This window comes from Pseudochaenichthys georgianus, chromosome 22 (assembly GCF_902827115.2).
Source record: "Pseudochaenichthys georgianus chromosome 22, fPseGeo1.2, whole genome shotgun sequence".
NCBI classification, from domain to species: domain Eukaryota; kingdom Metazoa; phylum Chordata; class Actinopteri; order Perciformes; family Channichthyidae; genus Pseudochaenichthys; species Pseudochaenichthys georgianus.
Window position 1 is genome coordinate 20,846,066 of NC_047524.1, and position 26,130 is coordinate 20,872,195.

Genomic DNA, 26,130 nt, shown 5'->3' on the forward strand with positions numbered 1-26,130 from the left:
GCGCACTTCCTGTGGGCTTGGATCTAGCATTTACCGACCAATATGGCGACCGTGATGAGGCTTGTAAACAGAAGAGTTCTAAGTTCAGCAATGGGTCAGAAGTATGTGGCGTATAGCTCAGCAGCAAAGGTCACTGCAGTACGTTTTATTATGCTTTTATCTCCCAGCAGGTTATATTGTTCATGTTTAAATGGCTGTCAGGACTGTAGTGCTTGTCGGCGAACTGTTAGCTTCCTCCACGGTCAAGCTAAGCTAACATACAGTCACTGATAGCTGGTAACCTAGGCAGCTGTGTGTCAGGTGTTCTTACCTAACACTGCTTTAAATTACATCTGTAATAAATATGTGTCTGCGTGTGTTTGTGCAGGCTGGCGTAAGAGCAGGTCAAGCTCTTCCAGAGAAGGTGAAAATAGTGGAGGTGGGACCCAGAGATGGGCTTCAGAATGAAAAGGTATGTAAGGTTATGTAAGAACAATTAATGACTTGAATAATTTGATTAAACACAAGCTATTACATGTCAGATGTTAACATATCTATGCGTGTCACCATCAGTAGAAACTCTGTTACAAGTAAAAGTCCTGCAATCAAAATGTGCTTCAAGTATAGGTACAAGTATATATATATATATATATATATAGTACAGTATTAGCATCACAATATAAGCTACTCGTATACCAAAAGTATTCATTTGGCAGTCCATTTCAGAATAATATATTATATGTTTTGATTATAACTTTGTTTTTGTTTTGTTTATCAAAGCTTGTAAAGGGGCAGCTAACTGAAATTACTTGGTAAACTCCAGGGTAGCTAATAATAATATAATGTACTCGATGTGTAACTAATGTCTTATTTCCTTGTTGATTCTATTTCATGTCATTAGTCAAAATCTGCAAAGTATTGAATAAAGCTAGTGGAGTAAAAGTATACTATTAATCTCTCAATAGTAGTGGGGTAGATTTACAAATTAGCAAGAACATTGAAATACTCAAGAAAAGTAAAAGTACCCCAATATATTACTTAAGTACAGTACTTGAGTAAATGTACTTAGTAACTTTACAACACAGAGTATAATGAAATAAAGCAGGTGTTTAAATATTGTATAACAGGTGAAATAATTCCAGGCATGCATTTTTGTCAGTCTTTTCACAATTATTCCTCGTTTTGTTGCTCTGCTGCTTCCCCCCTCAGACTATCGTGCCAACAGAAACTAAAATTCATTTGATTGACATGCTGTCAGCGACAGGGCTGCCAGTCATTGAGGCCACCAGCTTTGTGTCTCCAAAATGGGTTCCACAGGTGAGTTTGTTCTCCCACAGCCATTCATATGGAAAGTGCTGACACACCCAACGTAGGGCGGTACAGAAACTGCAGTGTGAAGGAATGGTAGTGGCTTGTTCTCCAGGACTAATTCTGTCACCCTTGTCCAGATGGCAGACCAGGTGGAAGTGATGAAGGGAATTGGTAGGAAACCGGGGGTGTCTTACCCCGTCCTCACCCCCAACCTCAAGGGTTTCCAGGCTGCTGTAAGTGTCACACATCACATCCCAATAGCGACACTGATAAATCCAGCTTCATACACTGTAGTCTCAATGTTTCAATACAAATTGTACTTGCTCTTACTTACCTCAGTTGAAGGCTGGAGCTTCAGAGGTAGCCATATTTGGTGCTGCATCAGAGCTCTTCAGTAAGAAGAACATAAACTGCTCAGTGGAAGAGAGTTTACAGCGCTTTGAAGTGATTATGAAAGCAGCGAAAGAAGCCGGTGTGCCAGTTAGAGGGTAGGTTTACTGTCTTGCTCCGAACACATGTATACATTACTGGAATGATTGGGTTTTAATGTCCTTCCTCTCTGTTTCCTGTTACCTCAGCTATGTGTCATGTGTTCTTGGATGCCCCTATGAAGGCAAGGTGGCACCAGAAAAAGTTGCACACGTGAGTTTTATTTGATACGTGTTTATTTGACGTAAACTGGCACACTACCAGGTCTAACTTGGACTCCATCTTGCAGGTGGCTAAGCGCCTGTACTCCATGGGCTGCTATGAGATCTCTCTGGGTGACACAATAGGAGTGGGGACTCCTGGAAGCATGATTGAAATGCTGGAGGCGGTGAGCAAAGAGGTGCCAGTTAATGCCTTGGCAGTGCACTGCCACGATACCTACGGCCAGGCCCTGGCCAACATCCTCGTAGCCTTACAGGTCAGACCTCACTCTGGTTACTTACTATTTTTGGAAAATATATTTTTTTATCATTAGAATAAATATTAAAGGTAAAAAGCAAACATGAATTCACCATTGTACCATTATTTTGCAGATGGGAATCAGTGTGGTGGACTCGTCAGTAGCAGGGCTGGGGGGCTGTCCCTATGCCCAGGGGGCTTCTGGGAATGTTGCTACTGAAGATGTAGTCTACATGCTTCACGGACTTGGGATTCAAACAGTGAGAAGTCCTCCTTTATGTTTATCTTTAACCTCCCTTTTCTTTTATTTCGTATATAGTAGAACTTGTTAATGCTGCTCTTGTTTTTGCGTTTTTTCCACATATTATAATTAAGCTAAATTTGTAGTTACATTTTAGCCATATTTTGTAGGATGTGGGCTACTTCAAGTTTAACATTTGACTTGCTGTCCTCGCCTCAGGGAGTGGACCTCTCAAAGCTGATGGATGCCGGAGCTTATATCTGCCGAACACTCAACAGAAAGACCAGCTCCAAAGTAGCGCAGGCCAACTGCAAGCTGTAGACCAAAGTGAAAACGCAGACTGTACTCTGCAGCAAAACCTGGAGCCTTCATCCTCTCTATGTGCAGATCTGCTTATTCTCTCCTGACTTTCATTCATCCTCTCCAAGTACCAGTTGCTTTATTTTTAGATTACCTTATTAAGCTTCATGATGGCATAGCTGGAACAGTGCCTTATGTACAGTCAGTCTAATCACAAATCCATCTTATAAAAGCCATGCCATCACCTGCTTCTTTAATAGTGTGCTTACATTCCTTTCTGGCCAGTGGGGAAATCAAAGTAGACGCACACTTAGTTTCTGTTAATGAACCAGTGGAATTATGTCTTGGGTATGGATGAAAACACTGTTTGTTTTCTACCATACTCCATTATGTCTGTCTTCAAATGAATTCTCCATATAGAGTCTATGAAAAATCTGTTCTAATGAACGTGGGCATTGTACTGGCTTGTGGAACAAATGTTGATGTGCTGTGCATTTATTTTCCTTTCAAATTCAACATGTAAATAAATGTAGATTGTACATTTAAAAATAAATTTTATTTCATACATGAAATGTGTCATTGATCATATGTGGAGAGCAAAGTGATATAAATAGCGTAACTAAAGAAAGATTGTAACTCAAGAAGCTTGAAAAGTAAATCTAAGCCTTTTACAGTCAATATTCGCTCAATTGTTGTAAACATTTTGGAGCCATAACTGACCATATTAGGCACAATGTTAATATTTCTTAACTCATAGTGATTTTGCAGTTTGTTGCGGAAATGATCCAGAATAAACAAACTTTTTTTCTTTACTCCACCTTGTTAAAAACCTGACTTACAAGTCTGACAGGCAGACTGAGATTCTTACCGCTGGCCTCCTCATGGTGCTTTGGAAACTTGCCTCATGAGTATAAGAGACAGTCAAATCCCATGTGATGACTCACAGCTAGATCGTGTGGACCAATGATATTACCAGCATGCCTTCTAATGGGTGTGTAAGAAACTAATCATGAGTCAACAACAATGGAAAATAACAGCTCTTTAAATTATAAGGATGATGAAACAGTGTGTGGGAGGAAAAGTGTCTGTCCTATGTGGTAATAGAAACCTGTTCCAAAAATAAATATCACCTGCGTATCAAGAAGCATCCCTCATTAAAAACACCAAATACAAAACACACATTCAATACATTTAATATATTTAACTTTGTAAAAATTACATTATCCATGTCCAGCTGAGGTCCACAGGGGACGATTAGGAACTCACAAACATGCGTTAATAGTTCAATGAGACGCCGTTTGTACGACCTTTTCCTCAGTGCTGCAGCTCCACCAACACAGGGATAAACAGCAGCATTCCTTTGGCCTTATTTAAATCAACAGTGGTCTCAGATGAGGGGTGTTTGTGTACAAGCACATCAAAACACAGGCAGAACACTGTATGACCGTGCAGCATAAACCCGAGTCTGCTGAGGCTTAAGATAAAGAAATACACTAATATTACTTGCACATTGTTGCTTATCTGAAGCAAAAATGCAGTAAAAACATTTTGTTTTGGCCAGCTCGCACACCTTCAAGTAAAACTCAGCCATAACTCTATGACTTTGGAGTATCCCCACTCCCAATGTTGTTTTTTTACCCATCTTTAATGTCAACAGGACAACACATGATAAAGGTAAAGCTAACGTTCAGTTAAATAAAAGAGATCAAGAAATGTGCGTCTAACAATTAGTGCCCTGACACACCACTGTATGCACTGGCAGGCAGGCAGGCAGGCAGGGAGGGGGAATACCTTAGCCAGGTGTGTCCTGCCTCCTTGTGTGAGCGTTCCATTTCCTTCCCCTCCTGCGTCAAAACTGGAATCACATGAAAGACAGAAAGCTCACAGGAATGTTTGAATATGGGTGAGGGGGTGAAGTTGAAAAGCCACACAGACCTGTATTGTGTTCAAAAAGAAGAAAGCCAACATATTATTAACAAATCAATTTGGCTCGAGCTGACTTGTACATTGTGGATGTTGACTTGGAAACCAAAGTTCATGAGCTCAAAACGAGTCTTAGATGTGTACACAGGGGCCCAAGGGATGGATCCTGCCCTGATGAGGACTCTTGACTTCCAGGGTCAGACACACACTGACGTTTGTCTCATCGTTCTGAGTTTGTTTGTCTTTTGGTTTGACACTGGGTTCTGCTGATCTCTTAATGTCAGCCTCCTGTCATCTCATGAGGAGGACAGATTAGGAGCGGAGGCCCTTATCTTCTCTTCCATTATGAGGCTGGATACCCCGTGTGAGGACTTGAATGCACTCTTAAAGGACGGAGGCCTGTCCTTCCGGTCCCGACTCGGCACGGCCAAATGGCAGTTGTTAAAGGGCTCCTTGCTGGTGTAGTCTTCTTGTCGCACGGCTGTGCTGCGATGGCGCCTCTTAAACTTGTTGCCAATTCGCGCAACGCGTTTGGATATGAGATAGATGATCTCGCAGATGTTCAGGACGATGCAGAGGCCAGAAGCTCCGACCATGAAGTAGGTGAAGACCTTCTTCTCAGTGGGATGGCCGATGTAGCAGTCCACCAAGTTAGGGCAAGGCGCCCCGCTGCACTTAACCAGTCTCGGCAGGTAGAAGCTGTCGTAGATGTGGTGGAGGATGTAGAGGAACGCAACCTCGATGCCCGTCTTGGCGAAGAGGCTGACCAGATAGGTCCACCACAGGCCGCCGTGCTTCTTGCCCGTGTTGGCATACAGCTTGACGCTGTCTGGGTTCTTTATCTTGAATTTGCGCTCACGGTCATCACGGTACGCCACGTGCATCACCACCATAAAAGATGGGCAGGAGATGAAGATGAGCTGCAGGGCCCACAGGCGGATGTGGGAGATGGGGAAGAAGTGGTCGTAGCAGACGTTGGCGCAGCCGGGCTGCTTGGTGTTGCAGTCAAAGTCCTTCTGCTCATCGCCCCACACTCGCTCCGCTGCCACCACGTACACCATGACCCTGAACACGAACACCACAGACAGCCATACCCGCCCGAACGCCGTAGAGTATTTGTTCACCCCACTGAGGAGGGCTTGGAAGGTCTTCCAGTCCATGTCCTTGGCTGGCAGTCAAAAACCCTTTCTCTGGAAATCCTCTGTTGCTGGTTGGAGTTTATCTTCAAACCTGGACATGGCAGAATGAAGAATGGGTGAACATGCATTGTCTGCTGAGTACTCTGCTTTCACTCTGTGAACTCCAGGTGCCTTGCATAATACATAACCTTACATTCTGACTTTTATAAACTCTTCTTTATCTTCTAAATCTGAATGAAAGTGAAAGCAACTCCCAAAGGCCTCATTTATCTGCAGCTAGCTGACAACAACACATTAGGGTAGGCCTCGAGCCAAATGCGTTCATGGAGGAAACAAGTTGGACCAACGATGACACATCCAGAGTTGCATGTAATTCACAAAACACAATGGCTTAACTACACGACTTTAATGCAAATACGTATGTAATGAACATAGAAAATGCTATTAGCCTTCTGCTGTGCTTACATGTAAAAACAGACATCTGAATATGTATGAGTCTTTAAAAACGGCCTTTTACGCACAGACTATGCGTTATTTAAACATGTTTTAGTGATGGATTTAGCTCTTTTCCGATAGTATGAGTTACACAATTACCCGGGACAATACAGGTTGTGTGTTGTTTTTGTATACGGACGTATCTCGTTACAGAGATGGCCGTATAAAAAACAACGAATCAACTCCTGTCCAATTGACTGGAACGCGGAGCTAAACTTTTTTTTTTAAGACACAGCAAAAGTTCATTTCGGCGAGTTTTCCACTTACCGAAAGAAGTATTAGTCCATTATATGTTGAAAGCCACCCGCTAACATGTGTTTCTGCGGGGTTCCTTGCCGCTTTAATGTCGTTTTGGTCCTATAACGCACAGAATCGTTTCCAGTCGACAGGTAGCGGAGCGCAGAGTTGAGAAATGCGCCTGTGGGTGTGGTTACAGAAAAGAGACTGGAGCCTCCCCAGATGTTCCTCTTCCTCTTCCTCCCTCCCTCCCTCTCTCTCTCTCTCTCTCTCTCTCTCTCTGTCTGCCTCCTTGACTCAGTCTCACATCCCACTGTTAGGTGACTAATCAAATATTGTTGGCGTAACAGGTATCACAGTTCAAGGAAACCATGTTCAGACTTCGTACGGGTTTCAGGACACATGCACCAACACATTTGGCACCAGATAAAACCAATTAGAGCTCACATGGTTCACGTTAAGGATTGACAACATAGTGACCACCAAATCCTTCCAGACACCGTGACATGAGGAAAAGCATCCTCTTCTTAGGGTTGTTTTGTGCTCATTAAAATGATGTCAGATTTAGGTCCATTGCTCTTTACCTTGCCTTTTTGCCAGGAAGCGTCTCCCTGTTTGAACGTGTTTCTGAGTATTATACATAGAGTGTGCGTAAGAGGCAGACAGACACACCTTAAGGTGAATGATTTCTTTTGGTATTGTTTTGTTGTGCATATCTTTGACTTGTTGCAAGCTTCTAAAAGTATGGCGAGGCAACATTACAGGGATTTTAAGTAGGAGAAGGCTATGTGAGGTTGAGCCGGAGGCCATGCAGAAAACACACATCATCATTATACAGGGGGAATTTGTTATCAATTCTTAAATGTCCATGTTCCTTGTTTCTCATTCTCTTTCCTCATTCATGTACTGCTCTATTAATGTATTCCATCTGTTTCCATGACTTTAACAACAGTGCCAAAAGAGCGTATTGTGTTTCCTTTATTCTTGTAGAGGCAGAGCTCTTCTCAGATAACACGGTCGCAATTCATGCTTTTGGCTCATGCTCAGATCTATTGTCTCCACTTCACCATCCACATGCTTTTCACGACCAAACTTGTTTTTTTCAGACTTAACAGATAAATGATCCCTTCGAAACAGCTTTTTTGTCTCTCTTTTCTTTAGGGAAACCATCCCATCATAAGCAGTGTTTGCAGTCCTCAGAAGCTGCAAAGGAAAATCAAACATGCCATAGTTATGCCAGAGCATGCCACTTCTTGCAGACCGTTCAGAGCTATTCAATCCTGTGTTGACTTTATATAAAAGGATAACATACTTGCTCATGTTTCACCAGTCTCAAGTCAAGTCAAGTTATTGACTGAACTTGCATTGCTCTGTTCAATCGCATGCTATGTTCCAATGGGCTTTTCTTCTTCCAGGCTCACAACGACAATGGCTCACAGCTATTAGAGGAAGTGGGCTCAAAAACCGTAATTCACAAGGTTGAGATATAAGAGCAGTTGCAATGCCACATGCTTAGTTTGCAAACATAACTAACCTCATAATCTAACTAAATTATGTTTTTTCCTTCAGCAAAGTTAAAATGTCTGCAAAAAATGAGATGTGAAACTGACATGTAGACAGAATTTTGTCTGGCTAAAGATCCATAAGTAATTCAATTATCAGTGCACTTTTTTGTTGTATCCATGTTTAGAACAAGTTTGTTTCTCATATTGTATCTGTGTTCAAACCATTTCTACAATATAGAAAGCTGAATTGTATGAAAGGTTACACCATGAATAGAATGTTATAATGTGTAATGTGGGCTTGTCTAAAGCAAACACTTCATCTCAAAGACTCGCAGCCAACGGGGCAAAACTCTCCGAACATCAACTGCGCTTTCGAGGAAAGTCCAGCTGTGGCCGTTAAGCTTCCAACAACATCTGTATTTACTCCTGTAAAAGCTTGTTAGCAGTTCAGACTACAACAATTGAACTAGAGGTGAGGGGGAGGGTAAAGAAAAGTTGCTTCTTAGCTCCAGATGAATAACTGGTCCAGGCAGTCTGGGACACACCTGGAGGAATGCACCCCAACCTCTGCCAGCAGCAAGTCTCGACAAGACAACAGCAACACAACACGGGGTAAACACTTTTCACTGCTGTGGCTGTGAAAGGAAGGCAATGCACCAGAACAGAGGGAAGGACTGGGGAGAGAAATTAAACCCGAGAATAGCTGGGAGGGTCCTTTGATGGGAGGGATTGCCCGCTTCACTTAACCACCCAGAAAGGCTGGGCAAGCAGAAAAGGGACAAAGAGAACTTACATTCTGTTTGCTTATATTTTCAGACCTTGTGACACTTGATCTAACACTTGAGAGTTTAGATCCTGTTTGGATAGGAATTGATGATTAACTCAGACTTATCACTTAACATAATTGTAGCACATCTGGCCCCCTATAAGTTCTCAAATCACCCACAAAAAAACGTATTTTGCCACTTTGTTCTTGTGGATTTAGATATCCATTTATGACATTTGTGCTACCGACCTTTTAAAGTAGAGGTGTTAAAAGTGTTTATAAGAAACATCGCCCTAGGAACCATGATAATCCACAGACCTCTTGTTAAAAAGGTTGATCGGAACTACTGTCAAATACATCGATGTTTCCAATTCAATCTGTTAACAGTAGTCTGCAGATGATCTTTCTGGATGTTTATGCAAAGACACTTTAATGTTTGACTCTTTAAGATGTCATTCTTTATTGCTCTGAGCAGCACCAACTATATTTATTCTCCTCTGTGGTATTGAGGAGGCCGTTTCAGAGGGAAAAACACTAGCAGAGCAAATGATCCAACTGGGTTAAAAAGAGAGTAAGAAATTGTGTTTTACTCTCACTATATCTCTTCTATCACACATGAAGTTTCAGAAGTGGAAACATCCAGTCAGAGGTTGTGTAGACCGACAAATTCCTGCACTGGGTGGATCCACACCCGTCAGAATGGGTGATTCAAACCGAGGGGTGGGAGACTCCTCCTCTGCCCTTCTCCAATGTACCAATCTACCTAAACAATGAGGGCGCTGCGCCTAGCAACAGAGCAATTTTGTTCGCCAATGGGGAGGGAGGGCTTTATGAAATGTAAAAAGTGTAAGAAGAAAGAAAGTCTGAGGGCTTTGTCAAACCACACAACTTGTGAAGAATCGATAAGTCCTGTGGCTAGATTAAATCAGTGTATTTCATGTTAAGATTTAGTGTGTAACTATTATAGATCTACTGCATATGGACCTCTCTAAATTGCCTTCCTTGATTCTATAGAGGAATAAAGACATTTTGAAAACATGAAAATGTAAAGAAACCTCATATCCAAACATCAAAATTATTTTATTGAAAAATATTATTAACAACTTTGCAGCCACACATCCTGATATATGTGTACAACCCTGCATTTCAACATTATTGCACTCGTTTGCCTTTGTATAGGAAGCAGTTTAAAAACAAGTCAGATCAGTCGGTCAAACCTGATGATAAATTATGTAAAGTTACTCACAAAGAACCAGATATGATCATGTGAGTGAAGGGGAAAGAGACCCAGCACCGCTTGGAGTAAGCAGTTCTGGGTTGAGCTTTGAGCAGAGGGGAAACTTTACACAGACAACCACATGTGTTTGTAAAACCATCGCAAAAACCATGGAGTGACTCATGTAATTGGACTGTAGGCTAAATCGGAGTCACACAAACTAGATTTTTCTTTCCAAGGCTGAACTTCATCTGTAAAAAAAATACACTGACCCAAAGCACATTCCAGATAAAATGACACATATGCCTCGGGGTCCAAATGTTCAAAAGTCTTTGATAGTGGACACAAAAAAAGTAAAGAACAAACTTAATCGTAGTTCAGTCTCTGAGCACAACATTTCTGCTGACAAGTCTTTTAAGGAAGTGCCTGTAGAGTGGGGGGAGATTAGTTTCCTTTCCCACCGCATTCATTTAGTCTTTTCCTTTAATCTCGGAATCTCAGGATGTGACAAGGCTGTATGAAGGAGCGGGCGTCTCAGGGGAGCTTTTTCCAGGCATCTTTATACCGTTTGACTCGATCGACGTGCGTTTCGTGGTGTGGTGAGAGTTGTGAATGGATACACAACATTCACGGCATCGCTTGCCAATCAAGTAGACGATTTCAAAAATGGAGAGGAGGATGCAGGCCAGGCTGGTGACCACCATGAAGATGGTGAAGATCCGTTTCTCGGTGGGTCGAGCGATGAAGCAGTCCACCTTGTTGGGGCAGGGCTTCTGTTCACATTTGATCAGCGAGGGAAAGTCGTAACCCTCGTAGATGTGGTAGAGGAGGTAGACGAAGGTGGTGTCCACACCTATTTTGAAGACCAAAGTGAGAACGTAGGTCCACCACAGGCCTCCACGCTTCTTGCCCGTGTTCAGGTAGAGGGTTCTGCAGTTCTCGCCATACTTGAGCCGGTGTTTGCGCTCCCTGTCCTCCCTGTAGGCCACATGCATCGTCACCAGGAGAGAGGGGCAGGTGACGAAGATGAGCTGCAGGGCCCACAGCCGCACGTGGGACACGGGGAAGAAGTGGTCGTAGCAGACGTTGTGGCACCCGGGCTGAGCCGTGTTGCATTTGAAGTCTTTCTGTTCATCACCCCACACCTTCTCTGCGGCCACCACAAACACCAAGACCCTGAAGAGGAACACGATAGAGAGCCACACTCGGCCGAAGACTGTGGAGTATTTGTTCACTCCACTGAGGAGGCTCTGGAGGAATGCCCAGTTCATGACGACGTTTGTTCACAGTCTGTCTTCTCTTCCTGCTGGAAGACAGAGGAAACTCTTTTCAGCTGAACAGGCACAGAGAAAACCAGGTATCTACTGGCCTGAGACCAAATAAATCACAGTCACACACATAGAAGAGGGATAAAACAACTAAGAAACAAGTTCCGGCCAAACTGGGTTAATATCATGATAATCCCGTGTTAACATATATTTAACGTACACTATAAGATCAAAAACAACACAATGAACAACACAAATGTCCGCAATTTCTTTATAATATAAGATGTTTTCTTATTCTACAAGCAGACAACTTTTTTAAACTCGTTTTGTGCCGAAACAGTCAAAAAACTATTACTGAATCACTTCCAAATGACTACGGTAAACTTTTTAAAGTTTGGACATTCCGTGAGCAATTGCGCGTATCCACAATATCCACGTCTAAATGCTACACAATCGGATACATCCAAACATGTTCGCGTTATCATCCTATTCCGTATTTAACATATTGATTTGAATACTTACAGTTTAGCCGCTGCTGTTGCGCTTCAGTGTCGGAGCGGAGGAGCAGCTTGGATGAAGCTCTCGGATGAATATCTCAGGAGATTTCTCAACAGACGGGAGTGGAGGGGGTGGAGTTGTTTGCCTGCCATGTCTTCTTCTCTCCAATCAACCTGCTCAGGTGTGGCAGCCACACTGTAACAAACGTGTGTATGCGATTACGTATGGATATAGGGTAACGTTTGATGTACCGTTTATATGTCAAAATAGGCATCATGCGTTTGGATCAGATTGGATTGATCAGACGTCCTGCAAGTTCATTATTTACATGAAACCCATTAAATGAAGAAAATGAAGAAAAAACAATTCAATACAAACAATAAAATAATGTTAAATAAAGATATTTTGTATTTGTATAAAGTATATCAGCGCATGAACAAAGCACATCATCTGTTTTATTTACATAAACTGTTTATCCTCAACTATAAAGGATGTGTTTTTATACTCTTCCTCGCTGTTAGGTTACTATTTACGTTTTATAATCTTTCCAGGCATGGTAAAAATTGACATCTGTGTTACTATAGCTTTAATTCATTCAATTGCATCTTGAGATATTGCAGTATTTTCATATAATTGTCTTGTTTTTCGACATACTATGATCGTATTTTCTAATTAGATGACTTTGTATTTTTGTTTACTATTTTCGACATGCAATATGACTTTTTTATGAAATGGTCAACATACTATACTTTGGGTTTTCTTCAGATATTTTCTATACAATACAATGAACATTTTCATGTTTTTTGGACACACTGTACATAAAAATATCCATTCAAATCAATGGAAAACTATTCTATTTTATCGAAAATGACATAAGGACTTTTCATATTCTTTAACACAATACACTATGGTTTTATTCATATTTTCAACATACTGTAACAACATTACCATTTGCAAACTTGAGGTGAAAGCTGACCAAAGGTCAAAACATGTTCAACACTTGCTGGTGTCTTGACTGTAATAGTTTAGGAAGCAGTTGATTTGATATGCATCGCGAAGAGCATTGGCCAACCATTTCCACTCTTGTTGTACCAAGGAATAGAAATCAAGCTGTGGTTTCTTTATAAAAAAAAAGATGTTTATTGAAATATTTACATGGCAGACAATGTGTGCTCAAAGAACAAAATACCATGAACACACTCACACTGTCAGACATACACTGCGGCCACAGACACATACAAGCACACACACTGTTTTGGTCACTCATATTCTCCACAGTCCGAGATGATGACTTTCTGCTTCGGCTTGCCGTCTTTATTTCCCTGAGCCTGCAAAAAGAAAACACAATTATAAAAAAGCAATTACATCTAAAGATTCATCCTGATTGTCTTTAACCTTTACAAGCTTTTATAGCTAAATAACATGCTATTATCAATATAACATTAAACCAATATAGTGAGTTTGTAATGTGTACACTTTTAAGTGAGATGATGAACAGAACGTTTATTCACAGGTAGCAAATAGTGATGGACATTGTTTTGAAATAAATTGTGTTTAAATTGAGAGCATTTAAACCAGAGGGCTATGTATTGTGTAGCTCATTATGATCACTGCATTGAAAAAAACCTTCAGTTGTATTTAATAATAATAATAATGCAGTCTGAGTGAACCCTTTATCCCTCACCTCCATTTCACGGAGCACATCCATGCCCTCCACCATATCTCCAAACACCACATGTTTGCCGTCCAGCCAGTCGGTTTTGTCAGTCGTGATGAAGAACTGGGAGCCGTTAGTGTTTGCTCCAGAGTTGGCCATGGAGAGCTGGCCTGTGAACACAAAAAAACAAGATTGTAAACAGTTATCCACAGAATCTGTAAACCATGATGCTGATTCACACTCAGACCTCCGACACAAACACCCACACAAAACTCCTCACCTGGCGCTGTGTGCTTGAGGACAAAGTTCTCATCATCAAACTTCCGGCCGTAGATGGACTTGCCCCCGGTGCCGTTGTGGTTTGTGAAGTCTCCTCCCTGGCACATGAACTGAGGGATGACGCGATGGAAGCAGCTGCCCTTAAAGCCAAAGCCCTTCTCATGCGTGCACAGGCAGCGGAAATTCTCTGTTGAGAATGAAAGAAAAGATGATGAGGTCACTTTTTGCCAATTTTAGATTTGGGGGGGAATGATAAACACTTTTTTTTTTTACGATCGACTCCTGTAGAATTCAGTGTCAATTGTTTATGCAAGCACACTTAACATTGTACAGCTACAACATATATTGTTGACAAAGATATGATGTTGAAAGCCCTACAGCACACACACCTGCTGTCATGGGAACAATGTCGGCCCGAAGAAGGAATCGTAGTCTCCCCGCTGCCTTGTTTCCAATCTTGATGTCCATGTAGACCTGAGGATTAACTCTGCCCTTTTTAGCCGGGGGCTCAGCCTGCAAAAAACAACCAAATCATACTGATGTCACGATCTTGACATAGTTAAGGGTGGGAGCCACCAACTCCTTTTAGAGAAAGCCGCCTCACCTCCTCTGTTGCAGTGGTGGTTTTCTCTCCAGCCGCTGCCTCCCCGTCAGCTTCCTCTGCGGTCTTCCCCGAGAACTTCTTCAGCCAGTCGTCGTCCGACCACACTGACAGAAAAGCAGATTTAAATTAAGAATAAAGGATTTAATATAATTGAACCTAAGAACTCTGTAAGCTGTTTTTAAATTACCTGGACGAGAAGATCCTTCTTTGATCCTCATGGGCTTGGCAGTGTTGACTCGGATAGTCCGCCCGAAAAGCTCAGACTCATTCTGGCAGAAAGAGCAAGACCATCAACATTAAAACACAAAGCTAGAAAAAAACCTTTTGGGCAAACTCACATCAGCTATGTCTCAGAAACAGAATAACATTCTCACTTACATGATTGTGCAACACAGTGATGCACTTACCATGTTATCAATAGCTGCTGCAGCATCCTACAGAAGAAAAGGCCATAAATGTCATGAGCACAGAAATATGTATAATTGAAATCCTTACTATGTGTTACCATCCATGTTTACACTGAATTCAACAGTCAAGCAAAGATACAAAATGTCCTTATCAGACAGTAGTGCAAATAATAATAATACATTTTGCCCACTCATATTTATATGCTGTACAACAGCCATATTAACAAGGGGGAGTGACATTTTTCAAGGATGTACATAACAGTACAACAATCCCAAGCAGATAGATTACTATGTGTTGCAAACCTTTTTTTAAACTCAGATAGTGTTAAGGTGTGTCCATGTTTAACTTTTCTCAGTGCAACGACACACTGATTTTAGCCTATTTTAATATATGTATTGGCATTTTCATGTAAATATCTGAATATTGTTACTTTCAGTGTGTACTTTAGATAAGTACCAGTACATACCTCTCCCAGTTCAAACTCAATGAAGGCAAATCCTCTGTGCTTTTCTGAAAACAGATCATTAGACAGACACATTATTTCAGTTTATCTTGGCCACAGTGATAAAGTGTTGCAGAAACAGAGCAGTTACTATTCTTACCTGTTTCATAGTCTAATGGTATCTGGATGTCTGTAATGTCTCCAAAAGGAATAAAAGCTGCATGTAACACCTTCTCATCGACCTCCTCTGCCAGGCCACCTGACAGAACACACCAAAATGATGAAATGTATATTATTGCATATTAGCGGAAGAGCATAACGGGACAGTTTAAACGTGCTGCGTTCAATAAACATATGTCCATAGGATTTCCTGAAGCTTACGCTTATATTTTTATAAATGCATTCAACATTCTTTAACAAGTTGACTATAAGTATTTTCTCATGTTAAAAATCGGCGAAGTTGCCATGTTTTCAGGAGACGTATTCAAGTTTTACCGGCTAAACCTTTTCCTTCCGGAGGTTTTCTTGCACTATATTCATATTTTCATTTAGTTACTTCAAATATTTATAAAGTATTGACCTTAATATGTTTGATAAATGTAGTGAAACTATGTAGTTTCAACGATTTTTAAGAAAAAAAACATTAACTTACCAACATACAGCACTCGTTTGTTAGCCGCCATATTGGATGTTACCCCTCAACTTTGACCCCGCAGATTGTGATTGGTTCAGTGAGACTAAAGCCCGCCTCCCAATGACCACGTTTCCTGAGGCGCCATCTGTCGGAGGAAACGGGCACGACTCCTATTCACTTTAATACTAGGCTTCATTGGACAGTAGGCTATGACAAGTTGTACATTCAGCTGTAGACTATCACCACAGTCCTTCTATATTTGGGATTGGGAAGGTCCGTTTTACCAGTTGTATCTATCTTGTTCAGCAAATATTCCAAAACTCTACATCTACTTTTTACGATGACTATTTGGATATAAGTGAGATATGTAAGATTTGCATTTGAGAAACAACTCTTCCTTGTTACATGTTTGAATAATAATATTAATGATGACTTAAGCTGTTTCGCACAGGAAATTATATTATCATTCATATGCACTGTTGTGTTTTACTGCCCCGGTATGCCTCTATGCACAATTCCAGGATCTTGAAACAGCAGTTGCCAGGTTTCAATCATTATTTAAATTGTTTTACCTCTGATTTTCCCACGCTGATAATGTCCAAATATCATCTGTGGGGAAAAAAAGCCTGTTGAGTATGCTGGCTCACACTGTAATCACTTACTGGGACACCTGTGCTTTCTTACAAGTCCAACTGCTGTGAAAAATCTCTGACTATTGTGGAGCATATTTTATTTTACCTTTCTCTATTTAAAAGGGGAATTTTAAGAGCAGCTAAACATATTTTTGGGAACCAATATCTAATAGGGCACTTGAACTAATGGATTAAATAATTAATAAATCAAAAATGTTTTGATTTGTTTTAAGCTATTTTCTAAGATAACTTATAGCTTGTGAAGAATATCTCTGGGTGGTGGTACCATATTTAGTTTGACTAAGATGAGAAAAAAGGCACTAAACTTTCAGCAAATATATTTTATATATCTTACCCTTTGTCAGTAATTGATGCACATGCACATCAGGATCATTCTTTCGAAGAATGAGAAGTGTCATTTAGAAAAGCTTTTAATTTTTTTTTAATAAATCTTATAGCTAATGCAGAAACATGATATGATCAACATGATGGTGGCGACACCTTTTTAGTTGCATTGAATAAGTTATTTTGCTGAGATCAGATGTAATGGCAATGAAGTCATGACAATTATCTTGAATGGGTTTTCTATGCAACAATATGATTCATTTAACTTGTTAGTTTCTCATTTTTTTCAGGCAAAATCTTTCCGATCTCATTTTCAAGGGTCCAATGTAGCTTATATCAATCATCTAACCGAGTGAACACCCAGACAAAACATATGATACCACACCATATGAATGATAATATTGTTTGTTCTACTCCTGCAATGCCTTAACTATTCTGCTGTGTAATTCGGCCATCTCTGTGTACTACTGACAGGTAAGCGTGTGTCAGATACACTCTTGAAACTGAATAAATAAAGCTTCATGTAGGCATTACATTCAAACAAAAGAGGAAACCTTGATACGTCATCCTTTTATTGAGAATACCACACACCCATGATAACATGATAGGATGGGGGAGTTCATCATTTCAAATCAAACATAACACTTTCAAGCAAAGCAAAACAATAAGGCTCGTTTCCCTTTTTTAGAAAAAAAGGTCTCTCTCCTTCGCCACAAGGTGAAGAACCTTCATTCAAGATTTATTTGCATATCTGCTTTTGGTATGCATTTTAAAAGTTGTACAGAACTTGAAAACTATGAACTGTTATATTTTTCAAAATGTTACAGTATATTTTTTATTAGATTTTCATTTTTTTCCTTCATTTTTTGCATAATTCTTCAGAGGAGTAAGGTGTATGGAGTCGGTGTAGAGTGTCTCTCTCCATCTCTGCACTCTCTGAAAGACAATTACTTTTTATTAACACAACAAACCTGGAACTATGTAAGAATAGACTGACTGATAATGATACGTACCACTTCAGTACAGCACACAGTCTTTAGGATGTGGCCGCAGCAGCAGTAGTAGCCATGCTGCCCACTTTCTGAGTCACATCCTTCTTTGCCTGGTGTGCTTGAAGCACAGCAACGGCTTCATCCACCTGTACAAACATAACATCAAACATGAATGAAACAGCGTACTATGGATAACAGACATTTTAGTGCCACTTTATGGCAAGGATAGAGGTAATCAAGTACCTTTGAGCGCAGAGAGTCATGAGACTCCAGCATATGCAGCAGTTCAGAGTTGTCGATCTCCAGCAGCATGCCAGTGATCTTTCCTGCCAGGTTGGCATGCATGGACTGAATCAGTGGGAAAAGACGCTCACCTATTTGGAAAAATAAATAAATAAATCAACCTAATTATAAAAAAAAAACATAATAGTTTCTTTATCATGATGGGATATTCTTACCTAGCATCTGTTTCTGCTCCTGTGGGGGTGCAGCAGCCAGCATGGAGGCCGTGAGAGGCTCCTGGCCCTGAACGTGCACAGCCGGCTGAGCCTGGACAGAGAGAAAGCATAGGAAGGAAAATGATATAAAGGTGTTGGGGTTCGATATGATAGGAACATGACATGTGTTTTTTTTAGCTCATACCTGCTGTAAGGCAATAGGTTGCACCATCTGGGGGTTGGGGTTACGGACACCAGTGGCATATTTGTAAGGAGGCATGGCGCGGGGGCCGGGGACCCCCATCGAGGGACGAGGAGCCATGGCCTGGCCAGAAGCTAGCAGAGAGGAGGGAAAATGGAGCATAATTCAGAGTCTTGACAACCTCTACTGAACATGCATATACCTCAATAAAAGCGAGAGTGAATATCAATGATGGTGGTCATTTTGGTTGATAATGTTATGAGTGAACACACCTCTTGGACCCTGTGAGCCACCGCCAGGACTCATGTGTCTCAAGTTAGCACGGGGTCCTGGCTGACGCAGCGAGTTGGGTACCCCCTGGAAACCACCTAGGAGTGACAGAAGCAGAGACAAAAACAATGAGATGAATAACAAAAGGGTTGTGCATTAAATTGTATAGATTTCAAATAGGTCCATTGCAGTATAGCTATATTACAGCTCGGTACCGCTAGTCAATTGTCAACGGGGGGGGGGGGGTATTCCCAATGGCCAGTCCGCCCCTGATGCCCTGTCATAAATTGCCACATGCTCACCTTGACCTCTGCCTCCTTGCTGCTGCCACCTGGGGTTGGGTCGCATTTGGGCCAGCTGATTTGGTGCATAGTATGTAGTCCTATTCTGGGCCTGCTGGGTACAAGTGAGGGAAATGTATCATTTTATGTCATTCAAGTCATACCACACCTAAACCACTGATGTGACTATCTTTGTAACCTGTGACGTTTTACTGAAATAAAACAAGAGTCAACATTGTACTTTGTGACTTCTGGGGAAAACAATACAAACACTTCACTTGGAGTTGGTGGTAATAAAAGGACAATTCATAATAATATTTAAAGTTGGTATGGCATACTTATTAGCACACAGTTGCATATGTACACATCAAGCACACATTGCGTGACATTTGACTTTGGTTTGTATCTACTGGGCAAAGATAAATCCAATATGCACTTCTCTTATTAGCTCTGTCTTTGTTGTCCATCTACTGCTGCAGGAGATATTTGGCTTCAAGCTGGTAAATGCTTTAAGATGTTACATTTTGTAGTCAGCAGTTTAATGATGAGCTGGTTATCTACATAATGTTTTAAACATTTGTCAAACATAATGAGCCTACACCAAAAAACTCAGTAGAGTCAGATGATAAGTATCTATAGCTTTGTTAGGAGCTAGCCCCTTTCACATTCAACACTGTATACTTTGAAGATAGCCATGTTAACACACACTATCTTTACAGGCGTTGATTCTCCTACCTGTGGCACAGCTGGCATGAAGTATCCACTGGTAGGCTGGAACTGATTAATGATGGCATTAGCCGGCATGGCTCTCATGCCAGCAATACGCTGCATGTACTGGTTGGTGAGGTGGGCTTTGCGCTCTTCTTTGCGCTGAGCCAGAGCGACGTAGAGGGGTTTGGATCCAACGATGCGTCCGTTCATCTCAGTCACAGCCTTGGTGGCCTCTTCAGGGGAGGAGAAGCAGACAAAGCCGAAGCCCTTGGAGCGACCCTCCTCCAGCATCACCTAATGTAGAGGCAGATAGAGACTGAGTACCTTCAAACACATAATATTGTAAGCACTGACGCATCATCTTTTCTCTTATGGTGATGAAATTGCAACATCAATGTGATTGTTCTCACCTTGGCACTTGTGATAGCCCCGAATGGAGTGAACTCTTTACGCAGTTTCTCATCGTCTATGGTGTCATCCAGGTTCTTAATGTAAAGATTAACTCCCTGAAACCAAAGACGGACAGTCAGGATTCATACGTAGCAGCTTCTTCGACATTAGACTAAATATAGGATTTATTTGATTAATTAAGGGATTAGTCTCTACACACCTGGTAACGACTGATCCTCTCTTGTTTCAGCAGCTCAAACCTCCTCTTGAGCTCCGCCTGCCGCTCCATCTTCTTCTGAGCCCGGCCCACAAACACTGTCTTGCCATTATATTCAGTGCCGTTCATGTCCTCTACAGCCTTTGTACAAAATCATTGTTATTAGCAGGAATGACCACAAATGACCAATCACGTAGTGCACACTATGAGGGCAAACTAAAAGTACCTTATTAGCATCTTCATGTTGTTCAAAACTAACAAATCCAAAGCCTCTGCATTTGCCGGTGGGATCTGTCATCACCTTCACGCTGAGAATTGTACCTGCAGAGATTAATGGTCAGATAAGTGGATCCAGGATCGCAGACCACATTCAGGTTTGGAGGATAAATCTAGTTCCGCTTTAAATTACCATATTTTTCGAAAAGCTCTTTCAGCCGTTCATCATTCATTTCATCCCCGAAGTTCTTGATGTAGACATTGGTAAACTCCTTGGCCTTGGCACCAAGTTCAGCCTCCCGTTCTTTGCGAGATTTGAAACGACCCACAAACCTAAAGAGAGGAAGGGGAGCAGCGAAACACACTCTTGTAAAACAGTCCTGAAAGTGGTGAGAAAACAAACCAGGATCCATCTGTTTTGACTTCCTTTTCCCGATCTAAAAACACTCTTGATCCCGGGAGAGGATGACCTGACCACACAAGCAAGGTAAGTAAAAGAGAGTACTTTCTTTTACAACACAGGAACAACACCCACAAAACAAATTCATCATGTGACACATCATTCCTGGGGTAAAACATCAAACTGCTGTTAATATCACCGGATGCAGGCAGATAGGTTGGCATGCTAGACATCACAGAGACAACCATCTTAATTCTTGGTCCAAAACTTGATGAGGAGGTGGATGGAGAGGGATGGAGGCACAGAGTCTCACAGTACAAAGAAAAGCTGAGGAAGACCAAGTGATCTTATATACCTTGCTATGATGACCTCTCCCCTTCTGCCATCCAGTATTGTATTCCTGCATTCGATCCATCACTAAAACACACAAGCGTGGTCATACACACACACACACACACATACACACACACACATACAAACACTCCAAGACGGGTGACCAGCGGGTGGACCAATGAGGCAACAGAAAATGCTTCTGGTAAGAAGGATAAGAGCTAAGGTAAGAGCTTTTAGTTTGTTATCTAATCAGTTCAGAGGTTATCTTCTTACTGGCGGTTGTGAGAGATGAGCTTTATTAGTCAGATTATTCACACACAAACTCAAACTCAAAAAAGACATGAAAAGTCAGTTCACTCAACACATGTGCAGAACAAACAAGTCAGGTTTACACAAAATAAACACCCTTATAACACCGGTAGGCTACATGCAAGCTATTGCTAGCATCATTATTCTTTTACTTTCAAGATTTTCTTTACATTTTAAGCTGAATTGTTTTAAAAGTCTCTTTATAAAAGACTGACAACAATAAACAACCCTTTGTCCCAAGTTCCTAAATGATCAGACACTCACACCTTGCGGTCATTCAGAAGCATGCCGTTCATCTTCTCGATGGCACGATCAGCAGCATCCTGGGTCTCAAAGTGGACAAAAGCGTAGCCCTTGGAACCATTTTCATCACACACCACCTGGAGCAGAGAAAGACATTGTATCAGATCAAGAGGCATTATTTTATTTTATTTATTTATTTTACCTTTATTTAACCAGGATAGGTCTGTGTGTATGGTATGTTTGCATGCATTCGGTTTAACTTGAAAGCAATAGTTAAATCGTTTTAGAAGAGCGCTTCATTGCTTTCTTGCTGAGGGTAAGATAATAATATCGATACCACTGTACAATGTTTCCTCTAATATGAAGCTGAAGACAGCTAGCCTAGCATAGCACAAAGACCAGAAACAGCTAGCCTGGATCCATCTGTACAAAAACGTGTCTATTTGTTGTGTTACAGGGGTTATTTGCCAGTTTAACATGTAAGGTGTCACTCCAACCATATTGAAATAACTGTACATTAGTAAGCATCAGGCTGTTGGGTGATTTGTGTTACCTTCTGGACAGAGCCAGGCTAGCTGTTTCCAATACAAGGTAAGTTAGCCAGCTGCTAGCTGTAGCTTCATATTCAACTGTGGGAATATGGCAGTGGTGCTGAGGTTTTGAGATGGAACTAGAACTAACTACATTTGTGTGAAATCTCAAGGCAAGAACAGTTTTGATAGAAACAATCATCTTTTAATATCCCTCAGTCGAATTTAGGACAATTGTACCTTGCAGGAGAGGATGTTTCCAAAGGCAGAGAAGGTGTCGTACAGGGCTTTGTTGTCAATGGTCTTGTCAAGGTTCTTGATGAACACATTGCCCACTCCAGACTTCCTGAGTGAGGGGTCTCTTTGGGACCACATGATTCTGATTGGCTTCCCTTTCACCACGTCAAAGTTCATGGTGTCCAAGGCTCTCTCAGCTGGAGGGAGGAGGGGCAGAGAGATGGAGGGAAAGGTCAGGGGTGGTTGTTTACATGGAGCAACCAGTCAAAACGATATGTTACTAGTATGTCTGTAACCAACATGCTTCCATCTATCATGCACACAAGGAATTTCTATTTCGTCAAAACCGATTGTTAAGATGCTGCCACACACACACACACACACACACACACACACACACACACACACACACACACACACACACACACACACACACACACACACACACACACACACACGGGCCTTAAGAGACATTTTACATAAAATGATCATTTTGTATATCAATTGCTCGCCCGTGCTATTTAAGAAAACTGTGTTTGTTTTGCATGCCTTCACGATAACCCAAAGAATGTATCAAGAAATATTGATGATTGAAGTAAATAGTATCGCATCAAATAACAATACTACATCAAATAATCCCATGCAAATTGTTAAATATCACCCAAGTCTTATTTATATACTACCATTCTTACTAGATGAGCCTAGAACTTCATATTTAATATAATTGGATATAGTTGTGCTGCTGTTCAACACAGCTCCCATTTATTTCAATATAGCAAAACGTTTCTTAGTTTTTTTACCATGAAAGCATTCATGAAACACAAGATTTTATTTGGGTATTAAAAGGTAACACGAGGTAGAAAGTTGGTATACAAATGATTATTTAGGGTGTTAATTATCGTTTAATAACATCCCAGGAGAAATAAGATGAACCCAAAGTGTACAGTGTAGTGTATTAGTATTAGTCTTAGCTTCCAGCCCATTAACAAGGTATATGTAACATGGCTAAGGACTGCAGCAGACCATGTGGCGGAGGAGCAGCTGGGACATGTGTCAGGGGCAGCTGCAGTGGGCGAGCTGGGAGCACATGTCCTTCTCCAACTCAACACATGCTGCTGAGCCACGTCCCACCTAAGACAGTTGCACTATCAGTGCAGCAGGCCCAATTATAATACAAATGTGCTTATTGTGGGTATAAGATGTACTATGTGTTATCTGCTCACTCCATTCTGTCTCTTTTAAACCTGATTCAAAGAAGACATAATGGAAGGAGGCATAGGTTCAGGTTCAATTTATAAAATGTTTCTCTCAATCTATTGCACCAACTCTCATAAAGGCACTCATGTCCATGTGTGCACAAACGCCAAAACATCCCTTTGTTCTGTCCACAGTAACAGACACACACACACACACACACAGGCCAGGCTTTCCAGCTAAAAGTGTCTGATAAACAAAACGGCGCAGCCTTGTGTCTGCTGGCATCAGCAGTTTGGATCATAATTGTACTTCATAGCCTGTGTGCTCAGAGAAGGTGTGTGACCGCTGTCAAACATGTGGTCTTCTGGAACATTCAGATTGGGAATTGTAGTTTTAAAAAGGTCAGCTTGATCTATGTAATAATTACTATTTTAAATGATTAGTTAAATAATTAAGAACGGTAGTTAAACAGAGTGGTCAAATGTTGTTGTGTTGAATTATTAAGTCGTTGGTTAACAATTTCTGTCAAGGTAAAGACTTCAAAGAATTGCTGCCAGGCAAATTAAGTGCTACTCAGAAAGAAGTTCTATATTTAGAGAGGGGTCCTGGGAGGTATGTGCTGGCATAGAGTGTGAGTAGAGCATTCTCTACCATTGATGGGGAAGAGCCACTCAATAAGAATGCTCAAATGAGCAGCACTACGCCTCAGAGTGGGATTCATAAAGAAATCAACAGAGAGTGCATGACTACTGCGTTACTCTGAATGAAACAGATATACAGAAGTTAGATTTATTTACAGACAGCAAGCTATTGCTCCACAGGCACATGCTAACTACCCAACAGTTACCATCCCCCCCATGTCTACACTTCCAATAACAAATATGTTGTCTTCTCACTTGTGGCTCTTACCAAGTGAGTGACACTACCTCCCTTGAAGTTGTGACATATCGTTACTACAGCTTTTGGTGACAGACTCGAGCACAGATCAATTGTGACAGGTGTTTATCGTTGATAAAGGAGGCAAAAAAGCCCACACAATGTAAACAGTGTCAGCAGGCCACCACAGCACCTGCTACTATTGCTCAATGCTTTGACTCGAGGCACAATGTCCTAATAGATTAACAACCCTCAAGTGGTTACGATATTACAGATAAACCTATTATGATTCAGATAATACCAAATATGGGATTAAATGCCAACAGGATAGAGTATTGTACTATTACTGCACGTGCCAGACAATACAAAGGAGACATGTCAAGCTGGCATTGCAGGAGTCATTGTTCAGCTGTCACTTCTCTTGCTGAGACATAGCAACAGAGGGCAATGTGAATTGGTTACACCCAGTATCCCTAAATAGGAGCAGAAATGGGTAATTTGGGCAGATTAAGTGAGACTGCAAACGGTTTTGATATTCCCAATTGATTGGGCATTAAAGAGACGCTTCTATTCACTTTCCAGTACAGATCAAACTGCATGGGTGTGAGTGCTGGCAGGAGTATTCTCAACAACTGGGGCATGCTTATATGGGTCAAAATGAGTGCACTATCCAGTCTATGGCACAGTGTTATTTAGAAGCAAATCATGTGTTTTCATTGTCAGTGTGTACTTGATTTTGCATTTGGTTATGCAGACAGGTTAACTCTTGACATTGAGATCATATGGTGACATTGTCAATATTTAAAGGATGCATGAGGTGTGCATTTTAAAGCCGCATGCAGGTAACATATGCTCAAACTGCAGTGATCACTTCGCGTGTTTCTTACCATCAGCAGGTTGAGAGAAGTTCACATAGGCGTAACCGAGGGATCGCCGGGTGATCATGTCACGGCAGACCCGAATGGAGAGCACCGGTCCGGCGGGGCTGAATTTTTCATACAGCATAGCCTCCGTGATGTCGGGATGCAGGTCGCCAACGTAAAGAGAAGCCATCGGATAACTCCCCGTCGCTGTGTTGTCCATAACTTGGTATTCACAATATAAATAAATGCAGGGTTCCCCTCAGAAACGCCAGAGAAAAGCCGGTTGGTGTGAGCTCTATTCCGGGTCCGATGTGCCCTTCAGCTCAAAAAGACAGCTGGCTCTGTTGTCCAGCTTGTTGAAAAAAACTGAAAAATCACGATATAAAATTATCTCTTCTCAAGTGTTTCTTCCTTTAAAAGACACGAACTTCGTTTAAAGTCCAAGGCCTGTTGTTTCTCGTGTTTTTATAAATTATTATTTTTGCTTGTTTTTTTTTTAAACGTTTGTATTTCTTTAAGTATCCTTGTTTTTATTAAGATTTTGTGGATTTTATATTTTTTATTTTTTTTTAAAGTTTTTCAAGATCGGTGAGTTAGACACTCACGCTTGTTTTGTGGCCGGGTAAAGAGACTGCGTGAGGAAAAGCATGGGCACTTTA

General features: G+C 41.3%; 5 protein-coding genes across 9 annotated transcripts; 1 reads left to right on the forward strand and 4 right to left on the reverse strand.

The window, feature by feature from the left end:
* hmgcl (3-hydroxy-3-methylglutaryl-CoA lyase) lies at nt 1–3,291 on the forward strand. Of its 3 annotated transcripts, none has more exons than XM_034111333.2 (9): nt 1–138; nt 368–451; nt 1,189–1,296; nt 1,428–1,523; nt 1,630–1,778; nt 1,869–1,932; nt 2,009–2,197; nt 2,313–2,438; nt 2,639–3,291. In XM_034111333.2, exons 1-9 carry the CDS (start codon nt 43–45, stop codon nt 2,738–2,740), a joined length of 1,014 nt encoding a protein of 337 aa, XP_033967224.1. In that variant the 5' UTR covers nt 1–42; the 3' UTR covers nt 2,741–3,291. The 3 variants fall into 3 exon arrangements, with proteins under 3 accessions (XP_033967224.1, XP_033967225.1, XP_033967226.1); XM_034111334.2 differs by having other exon boundaries at nt 2–129; XM_034111335.1 differs by having other exon boundaries at nt 4–101.
* Nucleotides 3,292–3,398: 107 nt separating this feature from the next.
* Nucleotides 3,399–6,693, reverse strand: gjb3 (gap junction protein beta 3). Its single transcript, XM_034111336.1, has 2 exons — nt 6,544–6,693; nt 3,399–5,872 (listed from the first exon to the last, which is right to left on the reverse strand). The coding sequence occupies exon 2, from the start codon at nt 5,800–5,802 to the stop codon at nt 4,939–4,941; it is 864 nt and encodes a 287-aa protein (XP_033967227.1). The 5' UTR covers nt 5,803–5,872; nt 6,544–6,693; the 3' UTR covers nt 3,399–4,938.
* Nucleotides 6,694–9,848: 3,155 nt separating this feature from the next.
* On the reverse strand, nt 9,849–12,095 carry gjb10 (gap junction protein beta 10). 2 transcript variants are annotated; one of them, XM_034111579.2, is made up of 2 exons: nt 11,791–12,095; nt 9,849–11,303 (listed from the first exon to the last, which is right to left on the reverse strand). In XM_034111579.2, exon 2 carries the CDS (start codon nt 11,269–11,271, stop codon nt 10,498–10,500), a length of 774 nt encoding a protein of 257 aa, XP_033967470.1. In that variant the 5' UTR covers nt 11,272–11,303; nt 11,791–12,095; the 3' UTR covers nt 9,849–10,497. The 2 variants fall into 2 exon arrangements, with proteins under 2 accessions (XP_033967470.1, XP_033967469.1); XM_034111578.2 differs by having other exon boundaries at nt 9,849–11,306.
* Nucleotides 12,096–12,882: 787 nt separating this feature from the next.
* Nucleotides 12,883–15,913, reverse strand: ppie (peptidylprolyl isomerase E (cyclophilin E)). The gene is made up of 10 exons (XM_034111498.1): nt 15,809–15,913; nt 15,317–15,415; nt 15,181–15,224; nt 14,714–14,740; nt 14,494–14,575; nt 14,307–14,410; nt 14,092–14,215; nt 13,704–13,889; nt 13,451–13,593; nt 12,883–13,094 (listed from the first exon to the last, which is right to left on the reverse strand). The coding sequence occupies exons 1-10, from the start codon at nt 15,837–15,839 to the stop codon at nt 13,026–13,028; spliced, it is 909 nt and encodes a 302-aa protein (XP_033967389.1). The 5' UTR covers nt 15,840–15,913; the 3' UTR covers nt 12,883–13,025.
* Nucleotides 15,914–17,322: 1,409 nt separating this feature from the next.
* Nucleotides 17,323–26,111, reverse strand: pabpc4 (poly(A) binding protein, cytoplasmic 4 (inducible form)). Of its 2 annotated transcripts, none has more exons than XM_034112115.2 (15): nt 25,496–26,111; nt 22,539–22,732; nt 21,790–21,905; nt 20,677–20,816; nt 20,494–20,588; nt 20,271–20,408; nt 20,071–20,166; nt 19,685–19,954; nt 18,971–19,061; nt 18,671–18,766; nt 18,402–18,532; nt 18,218–18,308; nt 18,003–18,133; nt 17,781–17,905; nt 17,323–17,703 (listed from the first exon to the last, which is right to left on the reverse strand). In XM_034112115.2, the coding sequence occupies exons 1-14, from the start codon at nt 25,689–25,691 to the stop codon at nt 17,804–17,806; spliced, it is 1,887 nt and encodes a 628-aa protein (XP_033968006.1). In that variant the 5' UTR covers nt 25,692–26,111; the 3' UTR covers nt 17,323–17,703; nt 17,781–17,803. The 2 variants fall into 2 exon arrangements, with proteins under 2 accessions (XP_033968006.1, XP_033968005.1); XM_034112114.2 differs by having other exon boundaries at nt 18,971–19,064.
* Between the last annotated feature and the right edge of the window lie 19 nt (nt 26,112–26,130).